The following is a 14,406-nucleotide window of genomic DNA, read 5'->3' as shown; positions in this document are numbered from 1 at the left end:
TCCCCTGTCGCCTCCGTCCTGTAACAGCCTGGAGACGCCCAACTTGCAGGCTGGACCAGGCATAATGCTTCATGTCCCAGTGCTGTCGTGGGCACACAGTGTGTCTTGGGGGCCCGCTGGCCCAGTCCGAGTCCTCCCTGGCACTTCCCGTCCTGGAGGCAGGGACGTCTCTCCTCTTGAGTTGCACACAGGCTAACCCAGAGGCTTGACCCTTCAGTGGCCGTGTGGAGAGAGGCCATCTGAGGCCTTGGTGAGTACATGGTTCATAGCTGAGCCTACAGAAGATATTTGCAAAGTGATTATGAGACGTGGGTAGTTGCTGGCAGCGTGCAGACCCAGACGGCTGCAGGAGGCTCCCGGGCCACGCCACAACCCAACCTAGGCCTTCTGTCCCTTGCCATCTTCAAGGCACTGAAAGGGTCATGGCTTTCGAGCATCCCCACCATCCATCCACACAGCACAGGCGACAGCTAGGCTGGTGGAGAAAGCAAGATTCAGAACCTTCTGGAGGGGCCCCTCTGCCCCTTTCGAGAATTAGCTCACCTCTGCTTAACCTCAAAAACGCAGGCTTGCCAGTAAATCTGACCGCCTGGTTCCTCTGAGTTAAAACATCTGCAACATCAAAGTGAAACAATGGCCCCTTTCAAGCACAGAAAAATCGACTGGAAATAGAACTATTCTGGTTTCAAGTGTTGTGAGACAGTGAACTGGGTCCCACTGTCACTAGATGAGGAGCTGGAAAGTGCTGGAAAGTGTCCAGAGCTTTCTGGGTTTTGAAGAAGGCAAAATCAATGGGCAAATGTTTGGTGCCTCAAAAAATGATTTTTTTAAAGAGCCCATCATTGATTCCTGATTATCCAGGACATACAGAAAGGAGAACACTGTTCCAGATCATTTCGGTGACCTTCCAAGGGCAGGAGGGGTTCCTGCTAACACTCACCTGAGCCAGCATCTCCCGCCCCGACCCCACGTACACACCTCGCAGGATCACTACAGGATCAGGATGGAGGGGGAGCATTAATAAAGGCTGGTCCGACGTGGGATTAATTCCATTACACAGTCAGTGGAGAAACACTTGGACGCCCTGGAGCCGAAGGCAATTCTTCAAAATCCCTGATGTCTTTCAGTTCAAATGCAACTAATATCATGGTCAGTCTTTAAATTCTGCAATAAAAGACGCAGGTATGCTAGGATTTGGCGGGAGCTGCGTTATTTTGCCATTCATTCCCCAAAATTCCAAGCGTACTCGCAAATCAGATTTTTTTTTTTGAATGGAAACTTGTTCAGCGTGAGACTCAAGGCGATGTTACATAACAAGAAGCGAACAAAACATTCGTGTTGTGTGCTAGCTACCGTCCCAGGTTCCTTACGTGCGTGCGTCGAGCCATTCAAGTGTCATAACCCTACGGATTAGGTTCTCTGCTTCCTTTATATGGATGCGTGGAGGGGTGATGACCTTGCCCAGGGTCACTCATTCCTGCAGTGGCGCAGCGGGGTTTGCACATGCGCACTCTGGTTTGCGAGCCCCACCGCCATCCCTGAGAGGCCACGTGAGGCGTGCAAACTGCGAGGGAGCCAGAAAGCACTGGGTTCAGGTCCAGCACCACAAGGCTGCTCACAGCAGGGGCCACCCAGAGATCCTGCTCGTCCTCACTAAGCCTCTGGTCCTTGTCTGTGAAATACCCTAGTGCTTACGCTGCGGAGGTCATCAAATCAAGGCATACGACCGGATTTAAAAGTGTTGAGTGCATCAGGTGCCTGGTTTGGCTACGAGGAGACAGGACGCTCGGATCTCACAGGCACAGGTCTTCCTTGAGCTACAGCGGGGTTGCGTCCCAACAAACAACAAACCATCACAAGTTGAAGATCCCATAAACCCAAAACGCGTGTAACACGCCTAATCTACCTGCTGTCCTGGGCTAGCCTCCCCACCCTCAACGTACCTGGCCTACAGTTGGGTCCAATCATCCTACACGATGCCTACTTGATGACAGAGGTTGAGTCCAGTGTTCAAATGTGTCGTGTAACTTACAGAGCGCGTTGTAGGGAATTGAGGATGGTGACAACTGTTCCATCTACGGCTTCTAATTCATCTGGCTCAGATTTTGACCCTTCCCAGGGTTAGTGATGGGCTAAGCAGCCTCCCCAGAGGGCCATGCCGTGCACCGCCAACCCTGGGAAGGGTCAAAATCTGAGCCAGATGAATTAGAAGCCGTAGAAAGAGGCAGCTATAGAATTTGATCTTCCAAGTACCCCATTTACCTTTATTTTATTTTTTTTAAGATTTATTTATTTATTTATGATAGACATAGAGAGAGAGAGAGAGGCAGAGACACAGGAGGAGGGAGAAGCAGGCTCCATGCTGGAGCCCGACGCGGGACTCAATCCTGGGACTCCAGGATCACGCCATGGGCCAAAGGCAGGCGCTAAACCACTGGGCCACCCAGGGATCCCCCCATTTACCTTTATTGAACTTAATCATAATATTGTCAGATTGCCATGATCTCACTAAAGGATTTCTATTGCTGTCAGTTACAACCCCAAATGCATTTTTTATTCTTTCTACTGGGTGCATTGTCTGTTTTCTTTATAAATGCAGTACAACAAACAAATTATTTAATAACCTAAAAAAACATCCAAGAAGTACGGCTCCTCCTGAATGCATTCTTCACTTTCGCGCCGTCGCAGAAACAAAAACTCCTGCCGAATCGCTGGAAGTTGGGAGCCGCCAGCCAGTAAACACGGTGTGTAAGTCACTACGTGACTTAAATTAAATTAAATTAAATTAAATTAAATTAAATTAAATTAAATTAAATTTTTTATTCATAGAGACACAGAGAGAGAGAGAGAGAGAGGCAGAGACATAGGCAGAGGGAGAAGCAGGCTCCATGCAGGAAGCCCGACATGGGACTCGATCCCGGGTCCCCAGGAACAGGCCCTGAGCTGAAGGCAGGTGCTAAACCACTGAGCCACCCAGGGATCCCCTGGGGGGAGGGTTTTTAAATTATGACTTTAATTTTATTTGCAGCTACGGACTGTTTAAGTGCTCTCTTTTGTATTAGTGAGCTGAGGTCTGTGTTTTTGGAGAACATGGTCCATTTGTCTAAGTTCTCAAAGTTACGTGCACGCAGTGCTCTGTGTTATTACCCTTCTGATGTCTTTAGGGTCCATAGTGATGCAGCGGTTCACTGATGGCTGGAGTCTGTGTCTTGTTTTTCGGTGTCAGTCTTGGCGAGGTTCGTCCATTTTACCCAACTTTTCAAACAACTCACTCTTTTTGTTTTTAGTTTAATTGATTTCTGCTCTTTTGTTATTTTACTCTTGCTTTGGGTGTATTTTGCTTTTTTCTAGGTTCTTGAGGCCGGAGCTTAGATGACTAATCCAAAATTTTCTCTCACATTAAATATAGCCACTGTTTTGCAAATGTTTTCTCCTAGTCTGTAGCTTGTTTTTGGATTCTCTTGATTGAGAATTTTTTCTTTTCAGGGCACCTGGGGGGCTCAGTGAGTGAAGCATCTGCCGGTGGCTCAGGTCATGATCCTGGCGTCCTGGGATCGAGCCCCACATCGGGCTCCCTGCTCAGTGGGGAGTCTGTTTCTCCCTCTCCCTCTGTGCCTCCCCCTGCTCATGGGTGCTCTCTCTCTCTCTTAAATAAATAAATGAAATCCTTTTTAAAAAAGAACTTTTATTCAGTTTTAGAAATTTGACCATGATTTGTCTTTTTGCATTTCTGTGGGTTTGCCCATTTTGGGGGCTCATGTAACATCTGGAATATGTAAGGTTAGTTCTTTTACCAAGTTTGTCAACTTTTCAGTCATTATTTCTTTGAGTACCTCTTCAGCTCTGCCTACTTTCTACTCTCTTCCTGCCCTGAGCGCTAGATCTTTTGTGATAGGCCCACAGGTCCTTGAGGCTCTGCTACTTTTATTTTTTTCCCTTGGCAAATTTTCTGTTTTTCAGACTGGGCAATTTGTGCTGTTCCTGCTTGCTGTTGAGCCCATCCACTGAGCTTTTCATCTTTGTTATTGTGTTTTCCAGTTGTAAACTTTCCATTTGGTGTTTCTTTATAGGTCTTGTTTCTTTGCTGAGACTTTTTATTTACCAAGAGTCAGTTGTTGCTTTTCCTTTTGTTTCAAATGTTTTCATAATCACTTGGGGAAGCATTTTTATTGTGTCTGGTGTAGAATCTTGAGCTATTTCTCCCATTTTTCATTCCCATGTTCTCTTTCTCACTCAGTTTGAGATATTCTTGGTTCTTGGAATGATGACTGATTTTCAGTTGAAACCTCATCATTTTGAGTTTCATAAGACTAGATCTTATATAAACCTTCTGTTTTATCTGGGCTCCTGTCTCACTGCTCCAGAAGGAGGAAGGTTGAGGCCTCGTTGCTGCCAGGTGGAGGAGAAGTCTGGTTTTCACCCAGGCTCCACTGCTACCTGAGGTGTGTGTCTGTGGAGAGGGAGGTGGTTTCCTCATCACTGTCTGGTGGAGGTGGGAATACTCACTCCCTTGAGGCCACCTGGATACTCCCTGGTTGCTGGATGGTGACAAAACTCTGCACTGTCTACTAGGCTTTTCTGACAGCTCCTGGCAGGAAGAGGGAGGGATGCTCCATCACTGCATGGGGTGGTGATGGTGGTGGTGGGTGGGCATGGGGGTAGGTGGATGGTGGTCGTGGTGATAGTGGGGGTGGTGATTGTGGTGGGTGGTGGGTGGGCGGGTAAGTGTAGAGGTGGTGGGTAAAAGTCTCAGCCCCCTGTTTGGTCTCCACTGACACTGCCAGGGTGGGGAGCTCCTTATCTCAACCTGACAACAACCGAGGTCTTTGTTGACATGGCGGGGTGGGGGCAGATCACGGGATTTTCTGGGGTGTTTAGCTGGAGTGGAATTACTATCTGAACGTTTTCCATCTTGTTAAGCTGCCCTTTTCTTGGTTTGGCCAGAGACAACAGACTTGTTGGAGCATTTTTCATCTTGGCTCATTGGCGCTTCTGGGTCTGGGGTGTGTGCAGCGGAAAGGAACCCAGTGCATTTGCTCGGTGCAGCTCCTCGAGTCCTGAGTCTGCAGCCCCTTGGCCTTCTCTGCACTTTTTCTAGTGTTGTTTCATAGACGACTCTCAGGGTATATAGTTATACACTGATTTATTTTGATGCAGGAACAGGGAAAGTAAGTATGTTCCATCTTCTGTTTTATTTTATAGGAGCACCACTGGGGAGCTGACCAAGGGGTGGACACAAGGAGAACAGAACTCAGAACTATTATCAGTAATAAAATGCAACACTTGACAAGGTCTGCACCGGGCTCCGGGCGCTACGCTGAGCGGCGCACACTGGTGACTCGTCCCTGACGAGTGCGGATTATAACTGCTTCACCGGTGAGCAAGCTGAGGCTCCGGAAGGTGACTTCCCCGAAGTTGTGGGTCGGCTGCACAGAGGGGAGGAGTTAGATTCACACGAGGTCTGGTCCACCACACACTGTCCCATGACCCCGGGCATGTGGGTGGCATGTGGTGGGAACAGCGGGGTGACCCAGAGGAAGAGGAGAGGTTAAGCTGGAGATCGAGGCAAGATGTAGGAGCCCTTGCATTTCTGTGCAAAAGAGCGAGGCCCGCGGAGGCCTCGTTGGGGGACCCAGGACAGGCGCAGGGCATGGATCAGGGAAGAGGGTCTAAAGGGTCCCTGCTGTGCAGGAGAACAGGGGGCGCCCTGGTGGCTCAGGCGGTTGAACGGCTGCCTCTTGGTTTCAGCTCAGGGATGTGGGATCGAGCCCCGAGTCGGGCTCTGCGCTCAGCACACCTCTGCTTGTCCCTCCCCAGCTCCCACGCTCACTTGCTCTCTCTCTGAAATAAATAATAAATTTTTTTAAAAAAAGTTGGGATCCCTGGGTGGCTCAGCGGTTGGGCATCTGCTTTCAGCCCAGGGTGTGATCCTGGAGTCCTGGGATCGAGTCCCACGTTGGGCTCCCTGCATGGAGCCTGCTTTTCCCTCTGCCTCTCTCTCTCTCTCATGAATAAAATCTTTTTTCTTTTTTTTTTTTTTAAGATAAGAACGTGACTCTCACACTGACCTCTGATCAAAATCCCTTGTCAGGTTACCTTTCATGTCATTTCAAAAATCCTAATAAGATAATCAGGCTTATTCTCTTTCTGTCTTTTCTAAAGACAAATGTTAACATTAGGGGCTTTGAAGAAAACCTGTGTAATGTTTTGATAGATGCTTTGGGGTGTGATGGGTTAAAATCTGCTCAGCCTGTGGCTCCTTAATTTGAAAATGCCCTGTTCCTGAATCACGCTTAGTCATTCATTCAGGGCTGCTTCGGCCCATTAGACACCACGCGTGTACACCGACGACATCACCCACCTCCTTCAGGAGGTACAGAGGAGAAATAGAAAGATTCCAATCGAATTTTGTTCCAAAAGACTGGATAGGCCTGGCCAAAGTGGGGGAGTGTGCAAAGGATCAGACAAGAAGGTCCCAGTGAGCTCCAGGATAGCGTGGCTGCGGCAAAGTGGGGAAGCAGCAGGATCACCAAACCCAAGTCACAGAACGCCAATTCCATGGAGTGATCCGAGGGTAAAAGGGTTCCACGGTTTGTGACAACCACTAGGTTTCACCATTAATTTCTTTACTGCAGGCCTTTTCAGAGCCTTTAAAGCTTTCAGGTGCATTAGAAACAGCTAAGAGGGCACGTGGTGTGCAGGGTTCCCAGACCCACTTGTTTGCAGAGAGCGTCCCACTCACCCACTCACACACAATCTCTTCTTTCTTGGAGGTTTCCTGTGACTTCACACCTCTCGTTACAGTGATTATTTTACTTCCCGTCCCTCAGAGCACCTGTTCCCAACCAGTTATAATGTGTGAGTTCTGGGACGGCCAAAGACTTAGGACCCGGATCTGAATCCCCTCCTGTGGATTCTTCTCTAGTTCCTCAAGGAGGGGCCTGATGTGTGCTTCTAGGGTTACCCGACAGCGAAATGAGTATTTTCTATTTAAATCGAAACTTAGGAAGGCAAGGCCTTTTCTTAAAATCCCGGCATGTGTACCCCCAGCCCTCCCAAGCCCCCGCATAAATCAATGAGGGAGTTCAGGAGCGGAAAGTGCAGGTATTTTATATATTTTCTGAAACCCGCACTGGGTGGTGACCCGGTTCTGCAGGGCGTAGGGGTGCCTGCCTCTGCCTCGCCCCGGCCCCAGGCACCCCACTCTCAGCACCCCTGTGGCCCTTCCCCACGCGGGCCCTTGAGCGGCCTGCGCTCCAGGAGGCTGGTGGCTAGCGTGCGGGCCTGGTCCCTCCTCGAGGCCCAGGACAGCTTCTGGAACTCCTGGAAGGCGGCATCGCTCTCCCGGGAGATCTGCTCCAGCCTCTGCTCCTTCCTCCTGACGGCCTCCTTGATGCCCTCCACGATGCCCTCCACATGGCCCTTCTCCTCCTTCTTGGCTGTCAGCCTCAGGATGTGACGGAGCTCCTCCCGCGGGACACTCAGCTCGGGGTTGCGCTGCCCCTTGTCCCTGGCGCTCCTGTGCTCCGGACTCCTGGGCGGCCACCTCTCCAGCTCGGCCAGCTGGGCCAGCAGCCGCTGGTGCGCCCGCGTCTGCACCTCGGTGGTCCCTGCGTGCGGCTGCACCTGCCTGAGCTGCTCCTGCGGCCTCTGTGGCCCGGTCCTCGGCTCGAGCTGGCTGTCGAGGGGCTGTGGGCAGCTCTGCTCCAGGGACAGCTTCCTCAGCAGCTCCTCGGCCTTGGCCTGGCAGTCCAGGAGGACCCTCTGTGCCTGGTGGTTGACCAGCGAGCTGAGGCTGGTCTCCCGGGCCCTGGCCTGGGTCTCGGGGGCGGGCAGCTTCCCCGGAGGGGCCTGCTCCCCGTCCTGTGGCCCGTCCTGCTCCCGCAGGCTCTGCACCGCCAGGGGAGGCTCCTGTGGTGGCGGCTTGAGGCTCTGCGTCCAGGGTGCGGGCTGCGCCTCTGCGGTGGGGATTCCCCCGGGGTGTCCGGGCCTGGCGCTGCCCCTGGGCTGGCCGTCCTGCCCGCGGCCCCGCGGCTCCTGCTGTGGCCACTGCGCCTGGCTCTCTGGGCTCTCCGGGCTCTCCGCGCTCTCCGGGCTCTCCTGCAGCAGCCGCCCGCACTGGCGGCCCAGGGTCGCCGGCACCCTGTGGCCCGAGCGCTGGAGCTCCTCCCGGGCCGCCTGCCGCTGCAGCTCCCGCATGCGCCGGGCCCTCTGCAGCCGCGCCAGCACCACGGCCGCCCTCTGGTCCCCGGGCCGCGCTGCGGCCTCCTGCAGCGGGTCCCGCAGGCTCTGCGCGCTTGGGGGATCTGCGCAGGGCCCTGAGGCCGGGGCGGGCCGGCTGCCCTGGGACCCCCGCGGCTCGCAGGCCGCCCTCCCGCAGGCGCACGGGCAGGCGCAGGGCGGCCGGACCCCCCGGGTCGCCACGGAGGGCTCGTCCGGGAGCCCCGAGGCCTGGGACCAGTGCCCCGCGCCCCCCGCGCCCTCCGTGCCCCCCGCGCGCCCCGCCCACGGGTCCCCGCTCTGCGCCCGCTGCGCCCCGAGACTCCCGGCGGGCGGGGGCGGGTCTCCCAGGGCCGGGGCGCGCTGCGGGGGCGCCCGGGGCTGCGGGCAGGGAGCGGGCGGGGGCCGGGGCCTCCTGGCGCAGACGGGGGCCCTCGCGGCCACGTGGGTCAGGCTGCGGCTCTCCCGGGGCGAGTCGGGGCACCCCGCCTCCCGACGGGACCCCCGCAGGGGCGAGCGCGGGGAGCAGAGGCCTAGGCCCAGGCCCTCCATGCTGCGCCCCTGTGCACCCCGCGGGCCTTGGCCCCTCCCCGGCCCCACCCGGGCCTGTGACGCGGTGGCCACTTCACAAAGGGGGGTCTGGCCTCAGGGCTGCGGTGGGGAGGGGGAGGGGGAGGGGGTGGCTTCGGGGGCTGCAGGGGGGGCTGCGGGGAGGGGGGTAGGCTGGCCTTTGAGGACTGCGGGGGGGATGGGGGTCTGGCCTTCAGGGCCTGCGAGGGTAGGGGGCACTCAGGGCTGCAGAGGGTGAGGGTGGAGGGGCCTGGCCTTGGGGGGTTGCGGGGAGAGGGGGCTGGCCTTCGGGGTCTGTGGGGAGGGTGGCTGGACTTCAGGGCCTGCTGGGGTAGGAGGGCCTCTGGGGCTGCCGTGGGGAGGCCTGTCCTTAAGGGGCTTGCTGGTGGGGGAAGGGGACTGGCCTGGGGGCACTGCCGGGAGGGGGCCTGGCCTACAGGGGCTGCTCCGCGGGAACCGGGTCCTGGGGGGGCACAAGTGCACCTGGAAGGAGCCGGCTGGAGGCAGACCCGCAGCGTAAACCTTGGGCATGGGGGGGCAGGGGCCCGGCTGCACCTCCCGGGCTTGCAGAGCTCTGGGTGGGCCCCTCCTGTGCTGGAGCAAGCCCACCCCTGTGTGTTTTGTTTGCCTGTTTTCAACTGAAGTTAATATAGGGGTCTGCAGAAGTTTCTGCAGATTTCCCAGCTCAAGAAAAGAGTGGAATTAGGGCAGTTCTAAAGCAAGCTCCATGTGGAGCATCTCGGGGTGTCCCGCTGTCTGGGGTGCAGTGGGGAGGCTGGTCTGGACCACAGTCTCCGGGTACAGCCACCCGCAGAGGAGCGGGATGAGCAGGGGTCATGCTGTCCCCTTCACCCGCATCTCCTGGCCACGTCGCACCAACCCTGCCAGGCAGGGCCTGTAGGATTGATAACAAGTCCTTAAGACAAACCTGAGACCCCGGAGGTCACCTGGCTCACGGCAGGGGTTTTCAGACTCACCCCTTTGTCCACGTCAGCATGAGCCTCTCAGGACATGTGCTTGGGGTTGGGGGTGCTGTGTCCCTGACCTGGTAGCCCACCGCCCTCGGGCCCCACTAGTGGATCGAGGTCCGAACACCCCATGGGTTGGTCCTTGGGGGCCGGCCTTTGCGAGGTGCGTAGGGTCCTTTGCAGGATGAGGGTGGGGCCCCACACTGGCGTTGGTCGCAGACAGCAGAGCCTCCTCTGAGCCGGACCTCCAGAACTGTGACAAGCCCCCGGGAGCCCACGGGGGGCAGGGAGCAGCCCAACCGCAGTGGAGAAGCTGCTTCTGCCCTCGGCCTCTGCTGGTGCTGTTCACATCGTCGTTGGAAAAAGGAGTTTGTGACTGTGGGTTTTACCGGTAAAGCTTTGGAAAACCTGCGAAATCTCCCCGCCTGGAAATATGGCCATGGCCGGTACGGGGCCGTGTCCCATCACTGCAAAGGGGTGTTGGGGGGCGTGGCGCAGCGGGACACGGGGACACGGGGACACAGGGGGACCTGCCCCCGGCCAGCGCTGCAGCCCAGGGTCGCCCTGAGTGGACGGCTCCACGTCCAGCTCTCGTTGGTTCATCCTGTCGGGAGACGATCTGTGGGTTCCTCCAGCTGCGAACGTCACTGGGGCAAGGCGGCTGCATCCGGGAAACTGAAGCCAACCCGGGTTAAGCGGTGAGCGTGCTCCTGGCAGCGCCCAGGCCCCAGGACTATCATTCCCGTTGCGCCCCGAGTGGTAAAACCGGGGCTTGGGGGCCGAACGGAGAGGGCCGGCTTGGAGCGGAGCCCGGGGACTCTGGTCCCCAGCTCAGGGCTCTCGGCCTTGGGCTCCCCCGGCGTCCTCAGAACTCCTCAAGGGCCGAGGGTGCTGGCCTGTGCCTGACACTTCCTGCAGAGAGGACGGCTCCAGCCCAGGCAGCACAGACGTCCGCCACTGGGGTCTGGGCCACGCCAGGCGGGTCCCCTGGGGCTTGGCCCCCAGCACTGCAGGCAACAGACGTGGCCGGTGGTTCTGCGGTGACCCTGGCGGGGTCCCTGGAGGCAAGAGGGCGGGTTTGTCAGGCCCGTTACCTGGGTGGTTCCTACGGAGGGTCTCAGGCGGGCATGGGTAGCAGAGCTAGGGGCAGCCATCGTCCCGCCAGATGGCGAGGGGCAGAAGCTGGGGGGCCGCTGTGGAGCTGCAGGAAGCCCTGGCGCACGGGGGCCTGTGTGTGCCGTGCAAGGCTGGGGGCTCGTGTGCAGGGGTGTGGCGGGTGGGGCCCCCAGCATCCAGGGCAGAGCTGCCCAGCAGGTGCAGGTGTGGGGGAGACCTGTGTCCCCAGCACAGCCCACGGTTACCCTGCTTCGTGTCTGGGGCTGCTGGTCACGCCTCCCCGAGGAGGACGGGGCTTGGGGTTCCCTGTGTGGGCCCAGGCGTCCATGCAGCGTGACCTGATCGGGCCTGTATTTCGGGACTCAGCCGGCAGCAGTGTGGACAGTCAACCGGGGAGAAAGGCCGGGGAGGAGATCCGTGCAGTAATCCGGTGGGGGGTCAGTAAGCCTGACGGTGGCCGGGGGACAGGAGGTGGTGGACAGGCCAGGCCCTGGGGCCCCGGTGGTTCCGCCTGGAGAGGCCGTGATGCGCTCCGGGGAGGGGCCCTTGGGGGCACGGGAGCCCCACGACGCACAACAGTGGACGGCGGCCTGGGAAGGGCTGGACGGGATGGGGACGGGAGGCCTCTGGGGTCGGGCTGGCGGAGGCTTCAGACCCCGGGACGCCGCAGAGGACGGCCCTGCCCTGGCGGCTGATGGGGCCCTGCCGGAGCTAAGGGGCCGGGCGGTCCCCGGACTCTGCAGACAGGCGAGCTGCCTTCTGTGCGGCAGGAGGCCCTCGGCGCCAAACCTCCAGGTCCCCCGCAGGCCCCGGGATCTGGGCCTTCCACCAAATAAAGGCCGGGGCCTCCTTTCCTCATTTGTTGGAGTTCTAGAAAACACGGCAGGTGTGCTCTGATTCCATGATCCCAATTCACGATGAAACAGGAATGAGCTTGCCGCACCCCCCCCCCCACCCCGGGAGTCCTGGAGCGCAGCCTTGGGGATTTCTACGGAACTATCCGGACGCTTCCTTACGTCGGTGACTCGAGATGTGGATCGAAACTCCACTCTCAAAGTTGATTTCGAATTGCTTTGAGGTCACCTTTTCTAAGAAGATGATACTTGGGGTCCCAACTGTATTTCTCAAAAAGTAAGTAAATAAAATAAAGCAAAAAAACAGTGTTTCTCAATGGTTGAGCTACAGGGGACCTTATTAATTCTCCAAGTCTGGCCTCGGGGGCCCGCCGCACGTCCTCCTCAGGTCACCCAGGAATACAGACGCCGGGGAGTGACAGCGTCCGTGGCCACCGCGTGCACGCCGCATGGGGCCGCTCTTTGTTAAAAGTTTTTACAAAGGCGGGAGTTTTTAACTTTCAGAGGCAACGCGTCTGTCACAAAGCTCGGCAGGACACGCGGGGAGCTCAGCTGCGGGGATCCGGGGTGGGGGACCCTCTGGGCGGGTCCAGCCTCGGTGCCCCTCGCCCGGCCGCTCACCCCTGGCTCTACCTGCCCGTGTCGCTAACTGGGCTGCCGTCTACACCGAGCAGTGCCCCCTCCTCAAGCCTCGGCTCCCGGGAAGCCGTCCCGGCTGCCCCGATCAGGGGACACCCCGTACTGACCCGTGACAACGCCCACCCCGCCCCAGGACTTCAGGCCCACCAGGGGCCACCGCCGGGCGCCCCTGAATGGACGTGCCGTGGCCTCGGCCTGACGGCAGAGGGAAGATTGGGACCTGGTTCCCGCGCCTCGTGGACTCAGAGACAGCGGCCGGCCAGCAGCACCTGCTAGAAGGGCGGCCCTGAAGCATCAGGGGGCAAGGGACACACCAGGTCGGATGGGGGGACGGGCGCAAGCGAGGCCCGTGTCCTCTGTGGGGCGCGCTCCGGTGGGCCTGTCGGGCGTCTCCAGGGCCTGGGTTCCTCACAAGGAGCGGCATGGACGCCGGACCCGGGTTCAAGGGGCGACCCCACCGAGCTCGGGGTCGTCCCAGGGCAGCCCTGGCACCCAGCTGCCCGGGGCGTGAAAGGCAAGAGGCCAGGAGGGAGGGAGCTGACGGGCGAGACCAAGTCAACGCTCAGGCAAGTGGCATTTTGACCATAATGCAGGAGGCCCGAAAGCCACCTGCGCTCCCACCGTCGTCGCTAAGGGGAGACGCTGTGTCACCCGCCCTGGTGGCTGCCCAGGGACCCGAGGGCCAATCCGGCACTTCAGGGTCGGGGCCGCTCCACCTGGCCGTCAGGAAGGCAGCTGCCCGGGCCGTCGCTGCTCCGCACCCGTGGCATCTGCCCCGACACACCGGGTCTCCTAAGGACCCGCCGCCCCTGCCAGGCCCCAGGCGCTGGCCCTGCCCGCGGCGGTGACCCCGGGCTTTGTGGGGGAGGAGCCCCCGCCCAGGATCCACGGCCGCAGAAAGGGCCCAAGGCAAGAGGGCGTGGGGGGCCTCGCCCTACGGAGGCCCTCCCGGCGCTGGACTCCATCCCTGTCACCACCCCGCGCTGGGCACTGCCTCTGGGTCCCTGTGCTGCCTCATTGCCCAGGGACAGCCCGCAGGCCGGGAGCACTCCAGAACATTCCAGGTAGCTGTGCGGGGAGCCCACGGCCCAACAGACTGTGACCCCCTCACGGTACCATAGTGGCCGCCTGAGTGCCCGCTGGCCGTGACCCTGCCCCAGGGACCCACCTGTGTGGCCTCCATCACCTGCTGGCCGTGACCCTGCCCCGGGGACCCACCTGTGTGGCCTCCATCACCTGCTGGCCGTGACCCTGCCCCGGGGACCCACCTGTGTGGCCTCCATCACCTGCTGGCCGTGACCCTGCTCCGGGGATCCACCTGTGTGGCCTCCATCACCCGATGGCTGTGACCCTGCCCCGGGGACCCACCTGTGTGGCCTCCATCACCCGCTGGCCATGACCCTGCCCCGGGGACCCACCTGTGTGGCCCTGCCTGACGCCCTCCACTTGGAGCTGACATAACAGAGGTGCAGCCTCCGTCTGCCGAGCCTCAGCTGTCGCACCCTGATGTCTGTCCGTCTCAGGGGTGCCTGTGGACAGGGCTCTGGTCTGTGCAGACGGGCTGCCCCCTCTGGTTCTTTCTGCTCAGGGGGTCGTGGGGAGAGAAGCTTCTGGACGAGGCAGAAGCCCAGCAGCCTGTGCCCGTCCCTGGCCAAGGGGAGCTTCCCTGAGGTCACCGCCCTCCCCCGCCCGCCGGGTGCTGCACCCGTTCCGCCGGCCCCCTTCTTGCTCCTTCCTCTCCGTCCCTATCTGTCCTTGTGCCTTTCAAAGTGATTTTTGATCCCGCAGGGATGGGCGGTGGGCTCGCCGTGAACTGTACAAACAAATGGGTTAAATTAAACCATGTAACGAATTGAAATTGCGGAGGCCCAGTGGAGGTTTCCTGGGACAGCTTGGTGACCAACGGCACCTGCTGTCGCTGGCCGGGCCTGCCGTGCTTCGCGGCCCACGGGCGTTCCCGTGTCAGCTTAGGACGCATCCCCGGGCCCAGCCCTGTCCTCTCCGTCAGGAGGGATGAATTGCCGATGGACACCTGACGG

The 14,406-nt window shown here is 58.9% G+C and overlaps 1 protein-coding gene across 1 annotated transcript; it reads right to left on the bottom strand.

The window, feature by feature from the left end:
• Positions 1 to 7,206: 7,206 nt before the first annotated feature.
• CCDC185 (coiled-coil domain containing 185) lies at positions 7,207 to 8,772 on the bottom strand. The gene has a single exon (XM_041722321.1). The coding sequence runs from the start codon at positions 8,770 to 8,772 to the stop codon at positions 7,207 to 7,209; it is 1,566 nt and encodes a 521-aa protein (XP_041578255.1).
• Positions 8,773 to 14,406: the final 5,634 nt, after the last annotated feature.

The sequence above is a fragment of the Vulpes lagopus genome, chromosome 11 (genome assembly GCF_018345385.1).
Source record: "Vulpes lagopus strain Blue_001 chromosome 11, ASM1834538v1, whole genome shotgun sequence".
Taxonomy (NCBI): Eukaryota; Metazoa; Chordata; class Mammalia; order Carnivora; family Canidae; genus Vulpes; species Vulpes lagopus.
This window is presented reverse-complemented; position numbering and strand designations above follow the sequence as displayed.

What these genes read in the sequence shown, in the direction of transcription:
- CCDC185 (XM_041722321.1), bottom strand. Translation starts at nt 8,772, where the DNA reads ATGGAGGGCCTGGGCCTAGGCCTCTGCTCCCCGCGCTCGCCCCTGCGG.